General features: G+C 40.7%; 1 protein-coding gene across 1 annotated transcript in view; it reads right to left on the reverse strand.

Annotated features, from left to right (window-relative positions):
- PHLPP1 (PH domain and leucine rich repeat protein phosphatase 1) overlaps positions 1-24,269 on the reverse strand; it is a 206,754-nt gene extending 182,485 nt beyond the window's left edge. The window contains exon 1 of the mRNA XM_077891039.1: positions 22,613-24,269. Coding sequence (XP_077747165.1) covers positions 22,613-24,065 — 1,453 coding nt within the window. The 5' untranslated portion in view covers positions 24,066-24,269. The remainder of the gene's footprint in view (positions 1-22,612) is intronic.
- Between the last annotated feature and the right edge of the window lie 3,727 nt (positions 24,270-27,996).

The raw sequence follows: 27,996 nt of genomic DNA on the forward strand, positions 1-27,996 counted from the left end.
CAGCCAGGCGCCCCCTCAATTGTAATTTTTTAAATATGTATTATTGTTATAATGCAAATAAGATTAAACTCCAAAACATGAAAGTATTTTTCCCAAGTGTTATTTTTAGCAATATGTAAAAAATATGTAAAAATGCCAGGTTTAAAAACTTTACCCAATTATACCAGGTATTCTCCTAAACTATCCATGTCTGTGAGCTCGTTCATGCTGTCCGCCTCTCCTTTTTCACACTTGTTACAAGCCCTTGTTAACACTAGACATAAACCAAAGGAAGAATTAAACTCCAATTCTTAAGGCAAAATAGGAAAGTCCAGCTAATATGTTCTCCAAACACAAATAAACTGAAATCTCTTATTGAAAAATCTATTGCTAACTTATGTTATTAAATATTTGCACATCTATACAAGTTATTTCTAATATTGTACAGTGTAGTGTGCTGCACACAGCACAATTACAGTCACTTTTGATAACGCATGCCAATGGGGAAGACTAGAAGAACTAACATCTATGAAATTTTGAACATGGATATACATTATAAGATTTTTTTCTCTATATTTTCTCCATTGGTTAGTTTTGTTCACTGGTTCCTGTCCTCCGTCACTCATTCAGTAAGAACTTACTGAATACCTACTATGTTCCAAGCATTCTGTTAGCTTCTAAAACTATAAACACCAATTTCCATGGGGGCATGAGAATAGACTCTTACAACGCACTGAACAAGTCTTATGATAGATATACAAAGCACAATGGGAACATCAGCTGGCTCTGGCCATTTATCTAAATAAACATCAATTGTTAGATAGTAAAACAGCCCAAACACCAGCTGGAGTAAAACATGTAGCAAAAAATTAGAAGTAAGCTACCATGCATGCATAGAATTTAAGCAATACCACATAGATGAAAACAAGTCCTGTTGCTCTAAGTTGGGAGTTCACAAATCCATCAGCCCACTGGGACCAGGCAGAAACCATGAGTGGAGTATTTGGGGTAATGTGAAAAGGACAGGCACCCTCTGAAGCAAGCTGCCACCACTCATCAGCTATAACTGTGGACATTGCCACAGAGTCCTAGTATGTCCACATCTCCTGACCAAAACAAAAATAAAAATAAAAATAAACCTTGATTTTTATGGAAAACTTTACAATATTTAAATGATAACAATTAATTTTAAAATATTTCAGGGAAAAAATAATAATACAATAAAATATTTCAGGGGCACCTGGATGGCTCAGTCTGTTGAGTTCCCAACTTCTGACCTCAGATCAGGTCTTGATCTCAGGGTCATGAGTTCACATGCTGCATGGAGTCAATTGAAAAAAAACTTTTCAAACAGTGTCCACAAACAAAACAGGTCTGTGAGCCACACGTGGCCCAATGGGCACTAGTTTTGGACCTCTGTTCTAAGTCCTCCAAAAGGAGATTCAATTTAACACTCTTGATAAAGTTAAACAAAACTCAAAAGGAAAAAAAAAGTATATATCAAAACTTTCGATATATTCCTGTTAACACCACAGAGATATAACCCCAAAAATTTAAACTATGAGAAACTCTAGAGGACAAATACCCAGTTTTTTCCAACAAGTAAACTGCAAGGGAACAATAAAGGGAGAGGAGGCTGAAGGGGAAAAGAGAGACAGTAAGGATATCAAACTTTAAATAAATGTAAAAAAAATAAAACCAATCACAAGATATTGACATTTCAATCATAATTCAAACTAAAAATTTAAGACACTTACAAATTTGAACATTGACTAGATATTTGTTGAAAAATAGGAATAATGTTTTAAAACAAAATTAGTGTCATGGCTGTTTTTACAAGAGTGTATACTTTAGAGACTCTTAAGTTTAGAGATACTTATAGATGAATGAAAGGATGTCTAGGATCTGCTTCAAAATAATCTATGTAGGAGGAGAGTCAAGATAAAATAAGACTGGCCATGAGTAGGTAATTGTTGATGCCAGGCAATAAGTACATAAAATTTCATTATTTTGTCTACTTTTTTTTTTTTTTTTTTTTTGAGAGAGAGAGAGGGAGAAAGGGACAGGAAAGAGAGGGAGAATCTTAAGCAGTCTTATGCCCAGCACAGAGCCTGTGGGGGTGTTTGTCTCCATCTCATGATCCTGAGGTCATGACCTGAAATTGTGCTTACTTTTAAAAAGTGAAAAGTTTTTGAAATTTCCCTAATGGCAACAAAAATCCTAAAACAAAAAACTTTACCTGTTTCCTTTTTACTATCACTTGATCTCATCAAAAGCAGGAAAGTAATGCAAAATACAAAGACAACCAAGAGGGGGGAAAAAAGGAGAAAGTAATAGTTTCACTAATACTGTAAAGAAACTAATCTGCCCTTAATTGAAATTTTGACTTTGTGCACAAATGACCCCAGGACCTCTCTCATTTAAAAAGTGTACAAAAAAGAGATCCTAAACAGGTATAATCTCATTCAATATCTTCTTGAAAGGACATAAAAACTGTAATACTGTATCCCAACTTCATTGAAATAGAACTTGATTGCTAATGTGTTAAAAGAACACAGTGAATTGTTTTTTTTTTTTTATTTCCTCAATCAAACATGCTTGATATTCATCACAGCTTATTATTGCTGGGGGTAAGTTAGGGGAAGATGGGAGTGCACAACAGGAAATGTTTATATACTACTCATTTGATGAAGGGCATTAATTTTTCTCTTCTAAGAGAAAATTGAGTGGGCTGGGATGGGAGGAGGGAGAAGGTAAAATAAAGCTTTCTGTAAAAATTAATGTGAGGCTGGTAAAAAGCTTATGCCTTTATTCTCAACCATGGCCCCATTAATTTGAGAGCATCTTGGGTCTCAGTGCAGAGTCAATATAGCAGGATAAGGAATTAAGTGGCTACAGGAAAGGCTAGAAAGACAAAGAAAGCACATGTAGAGAGTGTACACAGGAAAGAGAAAAAAACTGGCTGTTCTGTGTATCCAGGATAGAAGGCTTAACAAATATAGAAAAGACAGGATAACTTTTCTCTTCCCTTTATCCTTTCTACTGAGAAGACAAAGGAGAGTTATAAAATGATAGTCATGACACCTGTCCTAGAATGAGACAAAAGCTATTTAACATTTGATAACCCAATGAAATGGTTTCCTATTATTCTTAAAGTCCATTCCAAAACACTAGCTACAGCCTATAAGGCCCTTGCAGCCAGGCATAACCTAGAGTGCATATCTACATATTTTGTTATTTAATTTGGGGGGATTATGATGATCAAAGCACTCAACTTGCCAAAAGTTGACTCCAGACCACACACACCCATGATCTGGCCCTGACTATTCTCCAGCCTTGCTTCTTGATACTCTCAATCTCACTCACTGTACTACATTCACAGTGTGGTCCTTCCTCTAGGTCCATAAACATGCATGGCCTCCACATATACTGTTTCCCCATCTGGAATGCCTTCCACGTACCTTATACCCCAAGCCCTCAAACCACTATTCATCCTTCAGGTCTCAGCTTAAATGACAAGGATTCACCGCTACAAAAAAACACTGTTCTTTCCTTAGCAGCACTTGCCACAGTTATTTATACAGGTACGTGTTTGACAAGTCTCCTCCTTGCTGTGAAGTCACGAGGGCAAGGACCATGTCTGTCTTATTAAAGACTGACATGTAGTGGACACAAGGTTCAAGATTTATTTGCAAGCAGGAAAGGAGGGAGTATTCTCCCTACACCACCTTACTGGGCTCTGTTTTATGATCATCTGTGTCCTTGTGCAACCTGGCTTATGCTTCCAAAAATGCACAGGATATCTGATTCATTTTTCCCACAACCTTCAAAGCACCTCATGCCTTAGGAAGCAAGCACTCCGCAACTATCTGCATTGACTAAGTAGATGAGAAACAAAAGAGAGTATCCCATAAAAACAGTTTCCATTACACTGATCAGTGAATTTTAAACATAAACAAAACGTTGTACCTACAACTGCCAATCCAATAAAACATAAAAACAACTCTACTGCCATTCCACCAGGTTCTCCAAATCAAAAGCAATGACCCTTTCTCTCAACATTACTACTGTTTGGCAATTCACCATATTTGATAGTAAGAGTTAACAATTATGGTTCTCTCTGAAGAGTTTCTATCCTATTTCCCAAAACATCTTTATTAAAAATTTATATAAACCAACTTTGCAATGGGAATATAAAATAACAGATGATCAGATGATCTAGAGACTACAGTAAATATTTGGGCAATTACATTCTTAAGAACAACCAAAATGCTGATTTTTCATCTGTTTCAATAACCACATTTAGAATCTAAGCATCTAGTCCAAGTACTGAGCACAAAACAGAAATTCAACACTTGTTACAATTAACAAGAGGTTAAACAATGGGTTTGGCATGGTTTCTTAACAATATGTATTATTCAGCAATAACTACCCCCTACACGATCTGATTTATACCAATCTAATCTTATTTATCATGTCTTCATGCTCATTTTATAAACATTCAAGACATAAGTCACTTTGAAAATCTAGGAATGGAAAATGTGTCTTCAGAATCAGTTCTCTGGGTGGCTCAGTAGTTGAGCATCTGTCTTTGGCTCAGGCCATGATCCCAGGGTCCTGGGATTGAGTTCTGCATTGGGCTCCCCACAGGGAACCTGCTTCTCCCTCTGCCTGTGTCTCTGCCTCTCTGTGTCTCTCATGAATAAATAAAGTCTTAAAAAAAAAAAAAAAAAAAGCAACTTTCATCTTTCAATAGGTCATGAGGAAGAAAAAAAATAAGTATCTCAGAAGCTTTATTACTCCACAAGTAATATAAACAGAAAGGAAACAGGATATAACAAAAAGTACAAACACCATTTTGTCATTTATTAGTTCCAACCTTTCCATAGGTTTTTGACCATATCTATATACTTAACCTCTCCCCCAAAACACACACATACACACACACACACACTCTTACAGATTGGGAAGAGGAAACCAAACCTGTGCAAAACAAACCAACGTACCCAATACAAACACTGCCAAACCTGTAAAACCGAGTCTGGCAATCATTTCCTACACCTCTACTTCACTAACACCCTCCAACCCCACCCAGTGCAGTAAGGTGCTTCAGAGTAACCCAAGAAAGGATCACCCTACAGAAAAGTCAGCATAGGTTGAAACCAGGGTCATAAATCCCCAAAAGGGCAGAGACTAGGATTAGCTGGCTGATTTACTCAAGAATTAAATAAATAAAATAAATATTTATCCTTACCCATTCTTCCTAATAGCCTCAAAGAAATAAATAGATGGCAGAATACCAAACAGCTAACTGTTTCATGGGTGCTCATGATATCGTCCCTCTTATTTCTTTCAGAACTTATTTTTCCCTCTCCGTTCATGCATCTTTCTTAGCTTTCCCCACCCTCTCTTTCCCTTCAGGATAGAAATGCTGTTCCTAGTCTTTTCCTTCAGCACCTCTTTCCTTTCTACTGAGGCTTAACATATCAAATAAAGCATACAAATCCGAATGGTACATTCAATGTTTATACCCAGGAAACTAAAACTCAGAAAACTACAATGAACAGTATCAACAGATGATAGCTCAAACCCCTTTTCATCAACATGCCCTCGAAAGGTAACAACTATTATGACTTATCACCAAAAATTAGTTTTGCCTGTTAACTGACCTTCATATAAATATAGTCATACAGTGGGTCTCTTTATTTTTTTTTTAAGATTTTTTTATTTATTCATGAGAGACACAGAGAGAGAGAGAGGCAGAGACACAGGCAGAGGGAGAAGCAGGCTCCATGCAGGGAGCCCAACGCAGGACTTGATCCCCGGTCTCCAGGATCACGCCCTGGGCCAAAGGCAGGCGCTAAACCGCTGAGCCACCCAAGGATCCCCAGTAGGTCTCTTTTTTATCTGAATTCTGGCACTCAACATAATCCACTCCCACTGTTTAAATACAAATATTCCTCAGAGTTGCTTCCTCGGGCCCCTCCTCACTCCACTCGCATTCAATCCCAACACTTCATCGACTGCCTAACGTTAGATGCCCCCTGAGCTCTCTCCAGACATGCTTTAACAGGCACCTTAACTCTAACACATCCAAAATCTAATTCACATCTTCCCACCCACTTACTCCTCAAAGCCAATTCCTGCTCCTGTATTCTCCTGTTGGGTGATGGGATTACAGTCAATTAAACCAGAAACTTCCTCCTCCCTCACCCTTGACACACAAATCCTGTCAGTCTTATGCATAGTACATCCCTGACATGGTATATCATGACACACTTCCCGACCTGGAAGACATACTCAAATTAGTTTCAGAATGAATAATAAATCCTGAACTATTTCTTCTCCTCCAACATATAATCATTTGATAAGACCCCAAAATTCTACATTCTAAACAATTTTCATTCTGCAGGTCTTAACTGCACTGACCTAGTCCATTCAGGTCTTTTTCATCTAGCTCCCAGGTAGGCCCTTGGTCCCCATATCAGGGCCCTATCCCATCTATTCCTATTCTACTCTTTCCAATATTCAAAATCATCTTCCACCCACTCCAACTGCAGCGGGCCTGACTAGTTCCTTATTTGGTACCACAACCACATTGTACAAACCTCAAAAGTGACATACTCTGTATTGCAATTATTTCTTTCTCCCTACCAGACTAAACTCCTTGAGGCAAGGCCATTCTTTCTTTGGATCTCCAGCTCCTAACAGAGTGCTATAAATGTTTATTAAAGGCCACAATAAGGCAGTAACCAAGTCTCTAGCAGCTTCCTCTCCAACCATCCTCCAGCTAGCTGCCAGTTAACATCCTAGAATATAAACTTAACCATGTCACCGTCATGCATGTAATATGCTCAGTAGCTCCCGCTGCTTATCAAGTCAAGTCCTTATCATGTGAGGCCTTTCATCATCTGGCCCCAACCTCCTTTTCAGTTTTACCTCCTACCACTTTTAACCTCATCACCTAACACTTCACCAGTGGAGATACCCACCATTCCCTGCCTACATGGTACCCTTTCATTCATGCTTTAGTTCCTGACACCCCCTTGTCATGCAGTGCTAGCACCCCATTCACAAAGGGAATCCTTCCCATGGAGCCTTTCCAAGGCATTACACTTCCAGAGAGAGCTGTTTTATCAGGGTTCTGTGTTCCCTTGGCCCTCTGTAAATGCCTTCATTAAGGTATTTCAAGTTTTATTATAATTATTTATGTAATTTACACACACACACACACACACCAGATGGAAAAGTGCCAACATTCAAAAGGCATTCATCCTGACAGCTTCATAAATTTAAAATAAACATTCTTTTTAGACCTCTTCACTTTTGTCCATAACCAGCACTAGCATTTATTTTGAATGCAAAAAGAAGGAGTCATATGAAAACCAAGTAAACAAATAATTTTTATACCACCTTCCTGGGAGTTACTGCACATACTGTAAGCAGTAGAAAGCAACATAGCTCCACTGAGCTCTGGAAGCTGGGTGGTGAGCCACACGCATTTACCAGCTAAACGGATGGCTTCAGTTAGTTTAACACGTACTACCACTTCAAATTCATCCTCTGCAAAATCAGTCTTCAGTTGATAAATATTCATGAATATTAAGACCAGGAGACATACCTTCATTCATTCTCATATACAATTCCTAACTCTAGAACCTGATCCTTCAGCTTTACTGAACTGGTGATATGAACTAATTTCACAAACTGACCCACAATTCTCTCATCACTCAAACTGCACACATGTCAGTTTCTTTCACCAAAACAGCCAATTAGCTACTAAGTCTTAGGATACCATCTTCACAGGTCTCCTTTTCTCCCTCCACTGCTCTAGTTCAGGTGCTCTGTATCTCACTCACACAAGCTCCTAATGATTTCTTTCCTCCAAATCTAATCTCTCCCACTCCCAAATCATCTAATGCTAGCACTTCTTAAGGTTCATTGTACAGCTGAATCAGACTGAGGATCTGTAAGTCTGAGGAAGGGCCTGAGATTCTGCATTTCTAACACACTCCTGGGAGATGCTGATGATGCTAGTGAATAGATCACATCTCAAGGAGAGCAAAACTCCAGTCAACATTATCCTAGAGTAATGTTTACCTAGTAAGCAGTCAACAGGCAGACGCCAGATGACCATCACTCAGGGAAGCACAGATTTCTATGCCAGATAAGAAACTGAACTAGATGCCACTGGTCTCTTCAAATGCCCAGATTCTATGCCCTCCCCCTCAGATATCCACATGATTGTCACCCATTTTATATCATGGTGTCTGGCAAAGGTATAATCTAGCAGGTATTTCTTCAATTATTACATTCACCAGATTCTGACTTAGTAACTATCCTGACGACTCTGGTTGAGCCTACTCCAGTATCACAAATGTTTCTAAAAGATAAAGATACTGTGCAAAGGAGTAAGTATAGTTGTGCTTATGATGGTACCTTAAAGATAAATGAGTACTACCTTCCTTTATCCATCAGTATTATTTGGAGGTTGAAGTCACTGGGGTTAATCTGCCAGTTTCTTAGAACCAAGAGGTTGTGGGGATGCGGTGGAGGTGGAAGATCTTACACACATCTCCAAAGGCAGGAAGCAATGACCGCTCCCAATTCTCTCTTAGCAGCAGCAAGCTGATCCAAGATATAAAACAAGCATTCTGACTGTACTAACTACAAAACAAGCCCTAGTTTCAGAAATGGACTTTTATGTGGTATCTTCAGAATGACATTATCCTTTTAAGTAGTTCCAACATATCTGTTTACAGAACTTTTGTCATCGTGTATTTATTAATGACACAATACCATTCAAATTGTGGCTAAAAACACCAAGTCGCTCTTACGACTTGGTTACAGAGCAAAGGATTTGGAGTGTCTGCTTTATAAACAGGAGAACCAGAAACTACTCTCTTTATGATTACACTGATGCTAACATTTCTGTTAATATCCCCCATAAAACACACACACAAAAAAAAAAAAAAATATCCCCCATAAAATCAGCTTGTCAAGTGTTGATGTTACTTTAATGAATCAACTGAGGTCTCTGTAAAAATTTGTCAGAGTGCAAAAAGGTGCTAATGACAGTGGAAAATACACATTGGCAGGTGATTAACCTCAATGCTGAGGAGTATGAATGAGAAGCATTTTCATTTGAATTGGAAGCATGACTTACGTTAGAATCTAAATAACTTTTTTTTTTTACCATGGTGTTTGTCATAATTTAAAAACAAAAAAAGTAAAATGATTTTTTCCCAGTGTTGTCATTCACATTACTACACGAGACAATATTTCGCAGAGACACATGCCTTCTATTTAAAACAAAAACAAAACAAAATTTATAACAGGCCATTAGTAAAGACTTAACTTGCCATATGTGTAGAACAAGCTTTCCAGCCATGGATTAAAGAGCTAATATGTTGCTTTTGTTTATATGAACATTCAAGAACTGTGTTTCCTCCTGGTCCAACAAAAAGTCTTCTTCATCAATGAAGATTGAAACACTAGCTGAACACAGTTAAAAATAAAATTCCCAGATTATGACCAACTCATCATTGTCCAAACTTTACATTAATGCAATCTACATGTATCACTAAACTAAAAGAAAGTAACTGTCTCCAGAAGATAAACACATTTCCCATAACTCTCATAAATCTGAAGAATCCAAAACCCTCACAGCCCTTAAAGAAAGAAGTAAGACAATGTCTTTCATATGTATGGCAGGATACCAGCACCAGGCTTCAGGGCAACATGGAGCATGTACATATTTGTATTTTCTTTTCAAAAAAGCAGAATTAATATTTGCTTAATCCAGAATAGTACCCTCACAAACTCAAATACCAAATGGACCCCAAATGATTCAAGTGGATAAAAAGGCCTAGATACCTAGACAGAAAGGTATTTAATAAATCTTAAGGGATTAAACTAGAACTACTAATCCCAAACTCGGTCTGACTGGATTTGAACTAGTAATCTACAGTTGCTTCTCAAAGAATTCAGGATCCCAGAATTAAGGCAATCATCTACTCTTTCTGGTCCCTCAAGCTTTGGCTCAAGGGACTTCTGGGGATTCATACCATGGAGGCAGGTGCCTTTCTCTTTCACTTCTACTATAGCAATCTGTGAACCCTGCCTGTACTGGAACACTTTTCACCTTTGTATAAAAATGTTGGCTTGTTTTTTGTTGTTGTTGTTGTTGTTTTTACGAAATGCCCTCAAAACTATAAGTACGTCAAGGATCCTAGAAAATTCAAATCAGTCATTTTTTAATCAAAAGCACCTTTGACATATAGATATAATAATTACTAGACGGACAGATGGATGGATGGAAGTGTACAGGCTGCCACTGTCACTGAGCAACTGTATATCCCATTTTCCTTAATGAGCCCTAATTAACTCTAATTAACATTTGTGGCAATTTGCTGTTGCTAAGAATAATAAAACCACACTACATTTGTGTAACATCTCACAGTTTACAAAGCACTTCCACATATATCATCAAATCTGAACCTTACAAAGTTCTTTGAGACACATTTATTTTATCACTTCTCTTTCTCTAATGAGGCTTAAGGAGGTTACGGGGCTTATGATAGGTCTCACATCGAGTAGAGAAGCCCACAGTCAAATCTAGGTGTCTAAGTCCTCGATTACGGTGCTCTTTCCACTCTAAAACTAGAGCTTGGTTGTAACATTTATTTCATTGATCTCAACAACCTCATGGGACACAAAGTATCTCTTTCAACAGAGAAGGAGGGGTGCCTGGGTGGCTCAGTTGGTTGGCATCTGATTCTTGGTTTTGGCTAGGGTTAGGATCTCCAGTCCTGTGTCAGGCTCTGAAATCGGCAAGGAGTCTGCTTGGGATTCTCTCTCTCTCTCCCTCTGCCTCTGCCCCTCCCTCATTCATACATTCATATTCTCTCTCTCTCTCTCTCTCTCTCTCTCTAATAAGTAAATAAATCTTGGAGCACCAAGTGGCTTGCGTCATGATCCCAAGGTCCTGGGATCAGCCCCACATCTCACTCCCTGCTCAGCGGGAAGTCTGCTTCTCCCTCTCCCTCTACAGCTACCCTCCCCTCCTTGAGCTCACTTGCTCTCTTTCCCCAAAAAATAAATAAAATCTTAAAATAAAATAATCTAAAAAACAAAACAAAAAACAGAAGGAATAAAGCAAGTAGAGCTCTAGGGACAGTGGCAGATTCAGAACTCAAGTCCAGGCCTTAACTACTTCAAATTCTATGTTTTCCAAATACTGATATGCCCAAACTGGCCCCAGATTATTAGGCATAAGTTCCCCACATTCAGCAAACAAGGTCAATACTAACTAGTTGACTCTGATGTCAGATACTTGGCCCTGAATTCTGTGCCTCACTTGCTGTACAAATCCAGACAAGTTACTATACTGCTCTATAACTCAGTTCCTCTATCTGTAATACTAGGGTAGGGTAGTAACATGGTCTACCTCATAGGGCTGTCACTCACACACACACACACACAAAGCACTTCCACATTATATATATAGCACATAAAACACTGCCTAGCATGTAATAAGGATGATATAAAAGTTTGCTAAATAACAAAATATTACTCAAATTTCTTGAACATTATATATAAGGAGTTTTTGCACTTATTTCTTCAAGTTAATAAAAATGCCATACAGGTCGTCATTGTGGAGGAAAAGAAACGTTACTTGTAAACACCTAAGTAAGTTTGGCAACTGCATCTTTATTTCATTTAGTATTTTAGGGCAATGGGTCTGGAGACTTTCCCCTTAAGTGTTAATGGATTCAAGCCTAGAATCTATTCCATCCACGATAATTTGGAATTTAGGTAATACAACTAAACACCTACAGAAGAGAATCTCAGTTTTCCACCAAAGAGGAAGGCCATGAAATGCAACAGTGTACAATTTTTGTCTTGTGGTCACATAACTAAGAATTGGTCACCAGACCATGAAAGCCCACTTACTAAAGGTGGCAGATGTTCTAACTTGACTTTTCTAGGTTTGACATCTATGACTCTACTATCCCTTACCCCCAATAAAACTATTTCATTTTTTCTGGGAGTTCATTTACCTATAGCACTAAAGCACCCTAAGTACCATTTAGAACACTGGTCCCATTACACAATTTTCAGCTATCTCAGAGTTATTTTGCATTATATCCTTGTCATCTCAATTCACAGCTACACACAGAAACCCCTTCTCAGGTCAACTAAAGAAAATTTCAAAGCACCACTGGCAGTTGTTACTGATTTTGATAGGCATATTAGTCTTCATTTTTCTATATTCAAAAGATAAATCATGTGTGCTTCACAGTGACCTCCAAAGTAGTCCCAGAAATTCTTTAAAAGGAGAAAAAAGGAATCTCCTCAGCATAAATAAGCAGGTGAATTCTGCCTAATGCAATATATATATATACATATACATATCAGCATTTTACACTCCAGCTAACCCCACTCCCACCCTAACTACTTCAGGATGACAAAGTATCCATAGGAAAGGAGAATCCTGACACATCCATATTCCAAAAGCACATGAGTTGCCATCCTGAAAGCTACTGAGAAATTAGGGAGTAAAAAAGAAATGTGGTAGAAATCAGATAAGGATCCTTCCCTTTCTCCCTGTTTTCCTGAACAAATTCAAAATAGCTATTAAACCTCTACTGTTCTATAGCATAGATTTTAATCTCCATCAGTTAAGAAAAAAAAAAATGACAGACTGAGGAAAAGTGGCATTTTAAATCAGTGAAGAAATAACTCAATTATCCAATAAAAAGCATTGACACAATTTGTTCTTTCCCACCTCCTATCTTTCTTAAACAACATATTAAAATTTTCAGCATAGAAAATAAAACTATAAGATACCACAGGAAAATACAGGAAATTTCACTTTTTAATCCTGGGATAGGGAGTCTTTCCTAAGCATGACACAGAACCCTGAATATTTAAAGGAAAAGACTGACATAAAAGTGTAATGGATAAAGAAAATATTAGTGACTTACAAAATAAAGCTAGTTTCCCTAAATATATTCCTAAAACAAATCTATAAACCCATAGGAAGAAGGCAAATATCAAACAAAAAATGAGCACAGGATATGAGAATAGGCCGTCACAATATTAATATGTTACCAATTAAGATGCTTTTTTAAAAAAAGTTCCATGTAATTAGAACTGCAAATTTTTTTTAAATCAAGATTTCTTTTTCTCCCAAGACTACTTACCACACTCCACCTATCCCTTCCACCCATAAATAGGACCACCACCTTCCATTAACATCCTTCCTCAACACTCCATGGAGAACGCATGTATGGGGTGCACACAAGAGAAAAAGTGTCCTTCAATTATAGTAGTGTTTACTTCTTCCCATAAGGAGAGATCCTTATTACACACAACTGAATGTCAGCTGCCCCCAGCCATACCATCTCTCCAAAAGACCATCAAGAAAAATTTCTCCTGTGTTTCAGCATCTGGAGTACATATCCTACATGTCAGATGCAATGTATTTTTACCCTTTCATACTTCTGCACTTTAAAAAGTTCCCTTCCTCATATTAAAAATGAACAGTCATCTTTGAGGAATTAATTGACTCAATAGATTAACTTCCCTATAAGGAAAGCTAAAACTTTCGCTTAAGGTAAATGATTAAATTAAAATAGAGCCTAATATAGAAGGGAATCTCTCTCACACTCCTAAAAATATTCACAAACTGTCTTTTTGCTAACAGGACCAGGAATTTCGTTCTCTCTCTCCCTCTCCAAGATATTCAAAACAGTAGCAGATTTCGTGATAAAGACTTCCAAAGAAAACAAACAACAAAAGCCCAAAGATTACTGAAGCCAGTTGTTTTGATTTTTTTATATTACACAAAAGGGGAACTTTGTCTGTGTGCCTGAATAAGCTATGTGCATCTCATTGTGAGAAAACATCTTTAATTTTTTTTAAGGATGTGATACTGAATCTTTTTAATGAACATGTTGGAATGGGAATTATTTTCAAAATCTATTCTTAAATTTTTCTCCCAAATAATTGTTAAAAGTCTATGATTTCTACCACCTTTCCATTCTAACAATTTCAACTTCAAAGTGCTAGACCAATCACCATTGGTTTTCTCATTTTCTAGTACTGTGACTACGCTCAGCCACCTGTCTGTCAACTTTAAAGTTCCATATTAAATCCCCCAAAGAGTAACATCGTTGATGAAATCTAATTTCCCTCTATGCAAAAATAATAATAATAATTTCCTTCTATGCAATTAAGATATCCAGCTGTTCCATTAGAAGCCCCCTTTATATCTGTCAAAGAGATATGCAACCTCTCAAAAGCACTGATTAGAACGAAATGAAACTAGAAATACCTTGAAGTCACAGAGAAACCACCAAATCTGTGAAGTATACACTCCATTTTTTTTAACTTTCATTTTGAATACTAAATATAAGGAGGATCCAAAGATAAGTTTGTAATTCATAGAGTGGTAAGAAAACAAAACAAAACAAAAAACAAAAACAAGGGACAGATAATCCAAACCATGGGTGCTACTCCTAATCTGGAGTCTGACTTGATCAATGATCTTGGACCACATACTTAACCTCTGTGGTCTTGCTTTCCTCATCTATAAAAATACAGATGTTAGGATCTCTATGGGAGCCTAAATTCTATCATTTAATCAAATCAACAATACAAAACTTTCATTTTCTTTTAAATGGCTTTTTCTCCTGAGACTCGAAGCTCAAGGAGACAGGCACACAGCTCACCAAGAATTAAAACTAACAAACTAGTAAATTTTGCATGTTTGAATACCTCGAATACAGAGTTACTATTACAGTAAACTTGATAAACTAAACGATGAAAGGATTTTATAGTCAACTTAAGGAAGAATTTTTTTTTTTTAATTTTTATTTATTTATGATAGTCACACAGAGAGAGAGAGAGAGAGAGAGGCAGAGACACAGGCAGAGGGAGAAGCAGGCTCCATGCACCGGGAGCCCGACGTGGGACTCGATCCCGGGTCTCCAGGATCGTGCCCTGGGCCAAAGGCAGGCGCCAAACCACTGCACCACCCAGGGATCCCAAGGAAGAACTCTTTAAAAAGGATATATTTCTTTAAATTCAACTCTAGCACACTGAGTCTACGTTGAGAAGCAGGGCTGGCAGGGAGGGAGGGAACCAAACATCACCTATGGTGTCATCAGTCCAAATCTATACCAAAAAGGGGGGTCTACTCTGGTTGTCCATCTCAGGCTATCTTGCATATAAGAGGTTCAAGTCCATTCCTTTCTCGCTGAGAAGATGCAGGGGATTTGACTCTTTTAATCCAGAGACAGGTCTTATAGAACTTAACTAAAACAACTACAACTTTTAGTCTTTCTAATGGGAAGGAAAGGTTCTCCAAAGGAACCCCAGTATGTTAAGAGCTGAAAGAGGTCTTAGACTTATTCCACTCCAAGCTCTTCATTTTACTGGCTAGGAAAGCAATACTCAGGACAGGTTAAAATGAATGCCCAAAGTCATGCCAAGTTTCCAAACTTTCAGATTACTTTCCTTAAACTACACGCCATTTTTTTCTCAGAGTGTTAGATAAAACCATGGAATTTTGCCCCCAAAGTTATTTTTGAAAAAACAAACAAACAAACACTAATCAAGGTTACTTCCACCTGATCCCAGGACACATTAGCCAAACTCAAGAACCATAATGTAGCACCCACTCCGGACTAAGACACAGCCAGGCAAGTTCTCAAAATATATGGATGAGAAAAAAGAACTCCTTAGGAAAAAATTTCTCATAACTGACAAGGTAAAAAAATAAAGTCGTTCCGTGCATGAAATTTCACATCCTGGACCATGTGTTAGGAGTGAACTGATTGTAAAATCCAGAAAATTATTGAATAGGCAAGGAAAACAAGTAGAGATCATACTTCCACTGTATTTAAAAACATGCCTCATAGTTGAAAATAAAGCCCAAATATTCTAGCATATAAGGCAATTATATCGTAAGATTCATTCTCTAACCTCTTTTCCACCAGATGTAAGCATCAGTAGAAATAGCTAGAAATAAACATAATAGGAGAAATAAAACTCTTCCTGTTTGAAATGAATGAAGGGGGGAAAAAAACTAAAAAGAAAAATCAACCAATTCAAATCCTCTCAAACCTCAAATTTCTAATTAGATTTTTCACTCCTTATTAAAACGGGGTAAGACAAAATTATTTCTAATTCTGTTCAGTCTTCAACTGAATGCTTTCACATAACTGGAAATGAGACCAATTTTAGCAGGCTTCATTTGGGAAAGTATATATCAAAAATTCTGCATATTGTTTTTTGATAAAATATTGACATTTACAAACTGATAAAATGTGTACAACCTACAAACAGACTTTTCCTCTCCTTTTCTTATAGAACTGCTAGGTTCCAAATTCAGAAAACTACCGGACTTGTACCTGAACAAGACATTTTATCAGAATATATGTTTTACAATGTATTGAAGCAACCTCAAATGTAAAAATACAACAGGAAAACAATTATTTCAACAAGAACTTAGAGATCTGGAAAGGTTATGCTCTGTTTCATTAAACATACTAAGACGGGATCCCTGGGTGGCGCAGCGGTTTGGCGCCTGCCTTTGGCCCAGGGCGCGATCCTGGAGACCCGGGATCGAATCCCACGTCGGGCTCCCGGTGCATGGAGCCTGCTTCTCCCTCTGCCTGTGTCTCTGCCTCTCTCTCTCTCTCTCCTCTGTGACTATCATGAATAAATAAATAAAATCTTAAAAAAATAAAAAATAAAAAAAAATAAACATACTAAGAGGTATACCAGTATACCTCTTAATTATACGAAATATTTAACAAAACCATTCCACCTCTACATCAAAGTGTAATTATACTTCAGTAATGCAGTAATCACTATGCTTGATTCTAAAGTACACTATCACACAACTTGGAAAAGTTGCTATTTCACAGTTAACCAAATATCCTAATGTTTTTTAATAAAAAAATATCATGGAAGTCTATTCTTTCCAGATCCCTGAGTTTCAAATTTATCAAAATTTCCCAAAGCCTAGAGTTGAAGTTTCATACAAATCCAAATACAACCAGTCACACAGACTTAGGTTATAAATACCTAATATGTCTAAAGAATCCACATGGCCATTTTTTTTGTTTTGTTTTAATTATGCTATCTTTAGAAAACCGAAGGTAAGTATAAAGAAAGGCTTGCCCTAGAAGCACAGGGACGGACGTGAGACCAGATTCAAAACCTCTCATTACCAGTGTTACACCAGATGCCTGGGATTAAAGAGGTAGAGTAGGTTTTAGAAGGTAGGGATTTTTTTTTTTTTTAAGGCTTCATTTTCCCAGACATTTCGATAACTTCCTCTCTTTTTCAAAATATCAGGCATCTTTTTTAAAGGAAAAGCTTTTCTACTGAGTGGCTTCAGGATCTCCTGACTTTCACAGTACAACAATTAAACCCTTCTCCTGTCCAAATAGACTGAACTGCGTTCAAGCCAGGCACATAACAAAATCATTAAATCTAAGATGCCTCATTTGACAGATGTCTCATTAAATGCATCTCAAAGTTGAGGTGGGAGATCCTTTGAAAAGAAGGGAAAAGAACACCTGTTAACTCTAAGAAAAGTTTAAGAGAGAACTGCTCTCTCAAAATCCACACAGAGCTTCACTCACGTGAAACAGAAGATATTAATAGTATGTGGCACATCTAAAATCTCCTGCCATAAGAAATGCCTCTGTGTATATGTGTGTTTAACACATCCCTTGGGGACCCAAACAGGATGGAAGGCTGAAGAATCAGGGCATACACCACCAGCTGCTTAACAAAATTCCACAAATTCAATTCAACAAATGTTTAAACTAAAATGCCAAGTATTACACTAGGCTTGGATCATAAAGAATGTCAATGAATGTTATGTTACCAATAAATCAAATTCAGGGCTTTAAAAAAAAAGAGAGTAAGAAATAACAAAAACATTGTACACTTTAAAAACTAATAATGACCTTTGGATAACCAATCAGTTAAGGTGGTGGATTTAACAACCTTAAAAAAAAAAAAAAAAAAACTTTTAACGCAAAAACTTTAAAACTAACTTATACATCTCCTCTCCCTGTAATTATTTCACTGAGCACAAAAGACACACATCTTAGAAACAACTATGAAATTCAGGGAGAATAGCTTACTCTCCAGCTCCATATACTGTACGAATTATAAAAATAATTGTAACAATAGCATAGTAACACCAATAAAGCACTATCGCTAATGTACCAACAATTCCACTGTAAAATAGGACTTAAGCAAACCTTTTCTGATGTAGATTTTCAATACTTTACAAGTAAGGCTATGTTTTAAAGGCACCAAATTACCACACCTTCCCCCCTGAAAAGTTATTCACTTTTCAGATGAAGTGTTAATTCTCTATACCCAATGAAGATTTACAGTTTAACAAATGAGGCATGGTCGAATTAAAAAAATAGTCATTAAGTAAACTTCATTTCCTAACAACTTAAATGCAAGTATGACTATTGCAACCAGACTATTTACAACACTTTAGTACTCTTTCTGTACTGCCTATTTATTTGCCAGTCTTGGTACCTTAGGTTTTTAAAAACAGCATGATAAAAATTAGGGCCATCAACATTTCACAAGGAATACTGCTTTAGACTGGAGGATAATATCACCTCATTAACAACAAAAATAGCGTATTTTCTGAATGCTTCTAACCAAGTGAAAGAATCAAGTGTAAATGAAATTCAGCATCGATTCATGGAAAGTGATATGAATTGCAAAACAGAACATCCCAGCTCTCTATTCTCAGCTCTGCCAAGGACTGAAAAACCACAAGCAAGAGGCAAACCTCTCTGTGCATGTTTCTCCATCTGAAAAGAGGATTGACACTGACTCCTCCCTAATAATGTTTTTGAAAGGACAAATGAGATAATTTATGTGAAAGCCCTTTAAAATTTTTGAAGATAATAAAACCCAACATATTAATAGATGTTCTCAAACCACAGTTATGAAGAAGACAGCATGCACTTTACATCAAGAACAACAAATATAAAACAACAAAAATAAAGTCAAACCCTTTGTTCTTAACATTGAAAAGACTGCTCAAGCACACACTGGTGTCACATGTTCATACCACGTTACTCAATACTGCTGTAATTATAGTAATAAGAGCCTGCTGGTCAATATTACAGCTTAATGCTGAACCACCCCTTCTCGGTTTCCATGTAGGAAACCATGTAAGGTTTGATCATTCCCTAAAGAGAAAAAAAGAAGAAATATGAGAGGGGTTAGGAGATTGTTCTCCTGAGCAATCCAAAGAAGTCACATAAAAATATCTTGTCCAAGATTCAGTAGGCACAGTGGGTGTGCTCTCCATTCCATCAACATCCTTTCCCACTATTACAATTTGAACTTAAGTGGCTAGACCACTAAATCTAAAAGGTGATACAAGAGTCAAAAAATATATCGTTTAATACTGCCCTTGGTCAATGACTTAGACTCCCCAAAGAGTCCAAAACGCAAAACTCATTGTTTTGAAGTCCATAACTTATTTCAAGCAACATAAATTTTTAAAAATTTTTTTACCTAAAATTACTCTTCCAATTAGAATTTAAGATGGTTTGTTTTAAAAGGAAATTAAATGTTAAAGTACTTAAAATACCTAAGACCAGTAGCCTCATATAGACATGTAAATTTTGTCATATTTTAAATCAGCTAAAAAAATGCTTGAAAGACACATTAATAATCTTCAAACTAAGTTTTCATTAACAACTCTGTAATTAGATAGCACTTTCATCCAACACCTTACAGTTCATTAAAGATTTTCATTTTACTTTACCCAAATAAGTATTTAAATATTCAAAGGCTGCAAATGCCTTTCAAAACCTTTTAATAATAACTTGAATCAAGTTATAAATACTAAAATTCTATTGAAAGGTGACCTTCAAAAGAATGAAAGTTCCCTGGACAAGAACTTCTCAAAAAAAAAAAAAGAAAAGAAAAAAAAGCAGCTGATTAGATAACTAGATAGACAGCAGATAATGAGCTCAATTTAAATACAGGAAAGTATTCAAAAGGCTTCAAAGGCAGCTTCCTAATCTATCCTTAACTCCAACTACACATATAAACAAAAAGACACGCTCAAGAAATTTCAGTTATATGTAAAATTATAAAAACAAATGTGGCATACAACACCATCTTGAAGGGTTTCCTCTAAAATAAACCTTAATTCTCTTTTTCCTAAGGGAAAGAATTACTACCAAAATATAACAGTCCCATTGGGTGTCCTACATTCCACTGCAAGGGTAATTTCTAGGAATCTCCACCAGTGAGGTACAAGCCCTCAGTGCGTGTGAAGTCCTGACAGTGTTCCCATAATAAGACCACCTTATAAAAAGGCCCTTTTGTTCGTCAATAACTACTTTCTTGCAAAAGTTCAATTGGACTCACTATATACTGAATTTTGTTCTGTGGCAAATGAACAACAGACATTTTGCTTATTACCTTGGGATTAAAATAGGCTCAATTCTGTGTAAAAACCAAAATACACAACTAGCCATCTCTATAACAATCAAGCATCTTCCTTCTAGGACACATTACAATGGCTTCACATTCAATAACAGGTTGGATACTGTTTGTGACATCCCCATTTTATTAGTTATTTTTACAAGTGTATACACAGAGGTATATATATACTTATGCTGTGCATACAGAGATGAAGTTCAGAAAATAACAATTACAGCTTTTCATAAAGAGCAAAACAAAAAGAATAAAATGACCACACCAGAAATTTAAGATTCAACCAGAAAATCTGTCACTTTTCTATTGATAAGTTTAAAACAAAACAAGACCACTGTGTATCATTCACTTAGAATACTTTAGACACACTTGAAGAGGCAATCAAGGGAATCAAAGATTTAAATTTCATGAAGAGGACACCCAGAACCTTTTCCTATGGGCATTTATCATGATGGAAAACATGCGGAAATAAGAGATGCAGAGCTCTATCTATATAAAATATGTTCAATACTGTTTATTTTACATATCCCTTGCTTTATATATATTTCATTCAGTGCAATCGGTTTGGTTATAAGGGCATTTATCATTCTCACATTATTATCCTCATTCCAACTGTGATTACCGTTTAATGCTTTTGTAAAATACTCTCATCAGCTCCAGGAGAAAAAGATATAATTGTTGCTCCTACATTAAAAAAAAAAAAAAAAATCACCGATTTTCTAGGTCATAAACTTTTAAAGCTGTGTCATCCAATTGAGATATTATCTGCAGATAACTGCAAATGCTATTGTATTACGATATGGCTTTCTTTATAAGGCAAAAATCCGTCAGAAATCCACTTGAATTATAGAAAAACTTCAATGAAACTTAAAAGGACATCTCACCAAGAATCCTACTGGTCTTGCATATTTCAATGTGCCAGTAAAGATTTCTTCATTCAAACTGACTAAACTGCCACTAAGACACAAGTTGGACCAAAAACATTAAATTAGAAAGTATAACAACAGATTAACAAAGTTACAAGTAGGATTATCTTTCCAGCAGCACCTACAAACTGAAATAGTAACGCTGAGGAAGATTTAAGTCTCCTGATTTAATTTTGTCATGCTAACTCTATTTTAAATAAAACTTCTTATAATTAAGAGCATAATTGTTTAAACTAGAGGAGGAAAAAGATGCAAACAAATATAAGGCTTCAATGTATCAACCAGGATGTATATAGCTCATTAATTTAGTACCCTCCGATTCTTTAATCAAGAGAGAAACATCAGTCACCCTTAGTTTAAGAATTAGATCTAATATCTCAAAAAGCTGGGGAGAAAATAGAAAAATTTTTAAAGTGTTCATCTGGAACCGAAAAAAAAAAAAGAATGAGGAGGATTTTAGATACCATCTCAAGAGATGATAACCACTTCAAGTCTTATTGTGATCCCTACTGCCAAGTCACACTGCCATCCACGGTCAGAATCGAGAGGGAGAGGCTGGCAGCAAGAAATGAGGAAAAGAAATAGGCGACATCACTTTTGATGCAAGAATCACACTTGTAGATGAAACTGAAATAAAGCAAAAAAGCTCCGGGGGGAGGGGGGGGAGTATCACTAAGAAGGGTCTGTTAGCGAGGACTCAGGGAGCAAATAAGCAAGACAAGAGAGCTGAGCGAGGGCACCAGGTGACGAGAAAGGAGCTGGGGGGGGGGGGGGGGCAAGAATGGCCAACGGTGGACAAATGTACAAAGAACGACCTAGGGCACGTTTGTTGGTCATCTCCCTCTCTGTGCACCAGACGGTTCCCCTGAAATCCCAACCTGCCTCAAACCCGACATGCCCAGGAGGAGAGGCCCGAGGGAAGGCCCCTGGTTCCACGTCCTGCCGCGACCTGGGTTTGCGGGCGGTGGTGCCGCCTCTTCCCGCAGCGCTTCCCACCTCGGGCCCCCGAGGCCGCCGGCCCGCGCCCCGCTTCGTGTCACACGCAGGGCGCGGGGACGCTGCGGAGAAGTCACACGGGCTCCCGAGGACTCGCACGGACTCTCGGTGGGGCGGGCAGCCGGCCCAGGGCACCCGCCCTCGAGGCCCCGGGGGCTCCCACCGCACGCGCCAGAGGCAGGTGACCGCCTTACCTGCGTAGAAGCGGATGAGGCAGCCGACCTCCGAGTCCATGCCCTCCTCCTGCACCCTCCACAACTCCCCAAACCCCAGCTGGAAGAGGTAGTCATTCTGGATCTGCAACGGCTTCTCGTCGGCCTCCAGGCGCCGGGTGGCCTCCCCGTGGAGCTGCACGTACAGGGTGGGCGGCGGCGGCGCCTTCTCCGGCGCGCTCGGGGGGCGGCCCGGGGCCGCGGCTGCCGCCGCCTTCTCCTCCCGAGGCCGGTCGCGGGCGGCCCCTCCCGGGCCGTCGACGCCCCGCGGGCCTTTCGGCTGCAGCGGCGGCGGGGAGGCCGTCGGGGAGGGCGGCCGGGGCTGCGCGCAGCGGCCGGGCCGGGCGGGGGCCGGGGCCGGGGCCGGGGCCGGGTCACCCTCCAGCTCCTCGCACGACGACGAGGAGCCGCTGCCGCTGCTGTAGGGGTCCAGCCGGTCCGACACGCTCTCGGCGCTGGGGCTCAGGCTGAAGCTCTCGGTGTCGGAGGCCGCGCCCGCCGCCGCGCCGTCCAGGGCCCGCCGGGCGCCCGGCTCCCCGGGGCTGGAGTCCGACGGCGCGGGGCTGGCGCGGGAGGCGCGGCGCGTCCGCCCGCCGGGGCCGCGGGGCAGCGGCAGGTCCGCGGGGGGCGCGCGCGGCGGGTCCCCGACGGCGGCGGGCGCGCAGCTCCCGGGCGGGCGCGGGGGCGGGGGCGCGGGGCCCGGGGCCCTGCCCGGCACCCTCACCACGCCGCCGCCCTTGTGGCCCACCTGCAGGAGGCGGGCGGCCACCTCGCCGGCCGTGGTGTCCAGCGTGCACAGCACCGGGCGCAGGTAGGTGGAGGCCAGGTGGCGGTCGAAGACGTGCACGCAGCCCCGCTGGAGCTGCTGCCTCACCCAGTCCCGGTCCGACGGCTGCAGCTGCAGCATCTGCCGGTGCTTCAGGAGCAGCGTCTTCCTGTCCAGGCTCCGGGTGCACAGCGACGCCGAGGCCGAGCAGGGCGCCGAGAGGCCGGCGGCGCCGGGGCAGTGCGAGGCGGCGGCGGCCGAGGACGAGGACGACGACGACGACGACGACGAGGAGGACGACGAGGCGGCGGCGGCCGCGGACAGATTCCTTTTCAGCCGCCCTCTCCGCAGCAGGAGGGAGTTAGCGCCGCCGCCGGCCCCCGGCCCCGGGGCAGCCCCGCCGGCGGTGGGCTGGGGCGCGCCGCGCCGCCGCCGCCGCCCAGCGCCTCCCGCCCGGCCCGGCAGCGCCTCGCCGGGGGCCTCTTCCCGCGCCCCGCCGGCCGGGGCCGCCAGGGGCAGCGCGGGCTCCGGGCTCCGGCCGCCCCCGGCCGCCGCCGCCGCCGCCGCCGCCGCCGCCGCCGGAGCCGGGGCCGGAGCCGGAGCCGGAGCTCGGTCCTCCCTGCTGGTCTCTGGGAGTCGCTGCGCCGTAGCCGCGGCGGCGGGCTCCATTGCAGTGGGGCTTCGCGCTTCCCCCCCAGCTCCGGAGGCAGCGGCACGAGAGCGAGGCGGCGAGCCCGAGGTGGGAGACGGCGGCGGCGGCGGCGCGGCGACGAGGGAGAAGCCAATGGCGTGCGGCGCGGCCGTTCCAGGGGATTATGTGGCAATTCGGAGCATTCCGTCGGTGCCTCGGTGTTCCATCCCGCGCGCCCGCCCGCCCGCCTCGCCGCCACCGCCCCCCCGCACACGCCCTCCCCGCCCGGGTCGCGGGCTCGGGAGCGCAGGCCCCGCCTCGCCGGGGCGAGCCAGCCGCGTCGCTGGGCTCATTGAATATTAATCAGGCGCCTGGAGCGGGAAGGCGGGAGGCGGGCTGGGCGGGAGCTCCACGGGGGCCTCATGAATATGCATATTAGCATGACGGCATTCCCGGGAGGAGCGGAGAGAGCCCGAGGACGACGGGGAGGCGGGGCTTCAGGGTAAACAAACGTGACGCGTGCGTACGGGGGCGGGGCGAGGGGGGAGCCGTTTCCCGGGAGGTTCCTGCGCCAGCCTCGGAGAGGGGCGGGCAGAGCCCGGAGAGGCGCGCGGTGCACGCTGGGCGTTGTAGTTCCAGCGCGGGAACGAACCCGGCGGAGGGAAACTTGGCGAACCACAAGCCCCAGAGTGCCTTCCTCTCTGCCCCTCCTTGCAGCCGGCCGCGGGCTCCGGCCACTGGGTATTGTGCCCTCTGCTGTTAAACTCTGCATCTGGGAGTGTTGGTGTTGGTTAAGCTGTACCCAGCCCGCCCGTTCCCGCTCCCCTGAAGACTTTCGTTTTCCCTGCTGGTTTAAAGTGAGGGCTTTGAGGAACTCTACGCGGTGTGAAGTTCCCGCTTTCTTGGGTTCTCACCTCCACGCCTTGTAGGAGATGCAAAAACACACCCGAGCCCGCCGGATAACCGGCGGTGAAAATGGCCAACCTTACTTTCCTCAGTTTTTCCAGGCTAGGGAAGTTCCAACCTGGACAGTTGGTGAAAGCGCTTCCTGGAAGCGGTGCAACCCCGAGCCGAGCCTCTCCTACAACTATATGTGGGAAGGAAAAGGGCAAACGACTCGGGTCTTGTTTTTTCCCCCAGTGACCTTAAAAGTTTGGGGTTAACGTAATGACAATGGAAGCCGTGCAAAGGAGAAGAAACGATGGACCAGAGACGTGGTGGGATGTGAGATTGGCTCGTCCTGTGTATTCTCTCTTAGGTCTTACCTTGTTCTTTCTTTGAGCATTAAGGGGGAAAATGGGGTTTGCGGCTGAAATGTTTCGTTGTGGTCTGAAAAGTTGCATTTTCTTATCAGTGAAAATAACATTGTAGGCTACACTAGAATAGCTTCCTATTCTAAAGAATTTAATGGATCTAATTGAAATACCATTCCCCCAGATTGTTTTATAAATCTGGATTTTCACGAGTGAGAACGTGTCAACTGCCAACTATCCAGAGCCTGCCTTCAATACAGTTACTGACCTTTTTTTTTGGGGGGGGGGGGGGGGGGTGGCGCCACAGAGAGAGAAAGAGAGATCAGGGGTGCCTGGCTGGTCAATCAGTGGAGCATGGGATTCTTGATCCCAGCATCGAGGGTTTGAGTCCCACTTGAGCACAGAGATTACTTAAAAATTTAAAACATCTATAAAAGAGAAAAAAAAGAGATCCGCTGAAACTTATCGCTGAAGTAAATTGATAAGGGCAAGGAAAGTCACACTTAGGTTATCTACACAATTTCATTGAAGAGGAATGGAGGAAGCTACCAGGATAAAAATAAATATTTCTCTTAATTCTTGAAATTCCTGGAAATGATTTTCTGTATCTTTCTTTTGAAGTCTTACCCCTTGGCCTTATGAAACTAATTTTTATTGCGTCTCAATTCAATCAACAGCACAGAGTTCCGTTTTTTAAATGAGGGAGAATGCAAATCCTCCCATGAGAGATAAGATAGTCACATCAATTTAACAAATAATTATAAACATAGTTTACACCAGTCACTGTGGTAAACAATTGAATAAAACAGACACTGTTCTTGCCTTCATATAGAGCATATAGGTTATAAAGAAAGACATTCAACAAGTGAGACATTCAAAATGCAAGGTAACATGGGAGGAGACAAAATTAAAACAAGGGGAATGACTTTCCTAGGAAGTCAAACAATAGAGACTAACTTTGGATAAAGTTTTCTGTAACATATGAAACTAGGTAGTTGCTGAAAGTTCTGTCTCTGAAAGAAAGCAAAGCAGAAAAGAAGTAATATATTTAAAATAAATGTCAGCTACGCTAATCCATGTTGCCTTGAGTAGCTCCTAACACAATTAGTTATAGAAATGAAAAGAATATTTTAATTTACCCTTTCTTTAATTAGATTAAAAAACAAAGAGCATGAAAAAAAAAGAGCATGTTAAATTTCAGTCCTAAAACATAGACTGTTTACACCTCTTTATATTCATTAGTTCCTTCGCTGATTTCCTACAAGCCTGTTTAATTTTTGCTTTTTTTTTTTTAAGATTTTGTTTATTTATTCATGAGAGACAGAGAGAGAGAGAGACAGAGAGAGAGAGGCAGAGACACAGACAGATGGAGAAGCAGGCTCCATGCAGGGAGCCGGACATGGGACCCGATCCCGGGTCTCCCGGTCTCCAGGATCCCACTCTGGGCTGAAGGCAGCACTAAACCGCTGAGCCACCTGGGCTGCCCTAATTTTTACTTTTTAAGAAATATACCTTATAGCTCCCAGATAGCTGCCTTCTAGAGGTATATTTCTTTAGCTAATGTAACGAACTCATGGAAAGCTTATTCTAATCATAAATACTGTTACCATTGGCCAATGGTCCATTTTCATCCTAAGAAATTGTAGTACTGTACTTAATCTAGTTCTGGTTCCCATCATTCAGATTTATATGATCACCCCAACTCTACCTTTTTATCCTCTTGGAATTTTGTTTACTTTTTGAAGGTATTTATAACCAAAACATCTCCTCCAAGGGGAAAAAAAATTAAAGAAAAAGCATAGCTCAGAGAAGTTAGTATCCAAAGTACCGAAGGTAAGAGGAGCTGGGAGTCATCATACACACTTGCCTCACTTTCTATTAGGGATTACTGAATTGGAAGGGGGGAAATAATGACTGATGTTAATGTTAAAATATCTCAGCATAAAGGAAAAAGGAAATATATCCAGCCTAAAAGACAAAACAAAGCAAAAAATCCTGCATTGGGGACAGGGTAGGGAAGAAGAAGAATGCAGAATATAATTTCTAATAGATAAACTATTTTGTGCACACTGTCTGAAAGATGCCTTATTCCATTGTACCCAGAATAATAAAAATCAGAGTTGAGAGAAGAGCAGAAGAGTAAGGGTTTACAGTCCTTCAATAAAGTTACTGAACTTTGGGGTGAGTGGAGAGAGAGAAAGTAAAGGAGAGTTCATAAAGGATACAGTCCCCTTACCACTAGAACAATTGAAACCTCATAGTTGAAATAACAGACATTGATAAGGGCAATGAAATATGTGCTTAGAACTTGCTAGTATCATGGAACATCATCCAGACTATCTGAGCTAACCCACACTATACAATTGCTCTGAATAAGAAAAGGATTTCAGTAAAGGACAAATATTTTCCAGACACCCAGGAAATAGCAGCTTCTCCTACTTAGAGTGCAGGAATAGGCCACTATCCTGAAACCATGTAACTCATGAGTCCTTTAAAATGTTCCAAATGTACAATCTAATACCACATTTCTGACTAGCCACACTCTTCAAAGAATCACATCTTAAAATGCTAAAAGATAATCCTGAAAAGAAACAACAGATGTAAAAGTTGCAAACCCTGATGCCAAGTTGTTAAAATATTTTCACAGCTAAGTATAGAAAAAGAGAACATAATTTTCAATTTACTGCCACAGTTTATTTTATGCCGTGGGATTTAT

The sequence above is a fragment of the Canis aureus genome, chromosome 1, assembly GCF_053574225.1.
Source record: "Canis aureus isolate CA01 chromosome 1, VMU_Caureus_v.1.0, whole genome shotgun sequence".
Classification (NCBI taxonomy): Eukaryota; Metazoa; Chordata; class Mammalia; order Carnivora; family Canidae; genus Canis; species Canis aureus.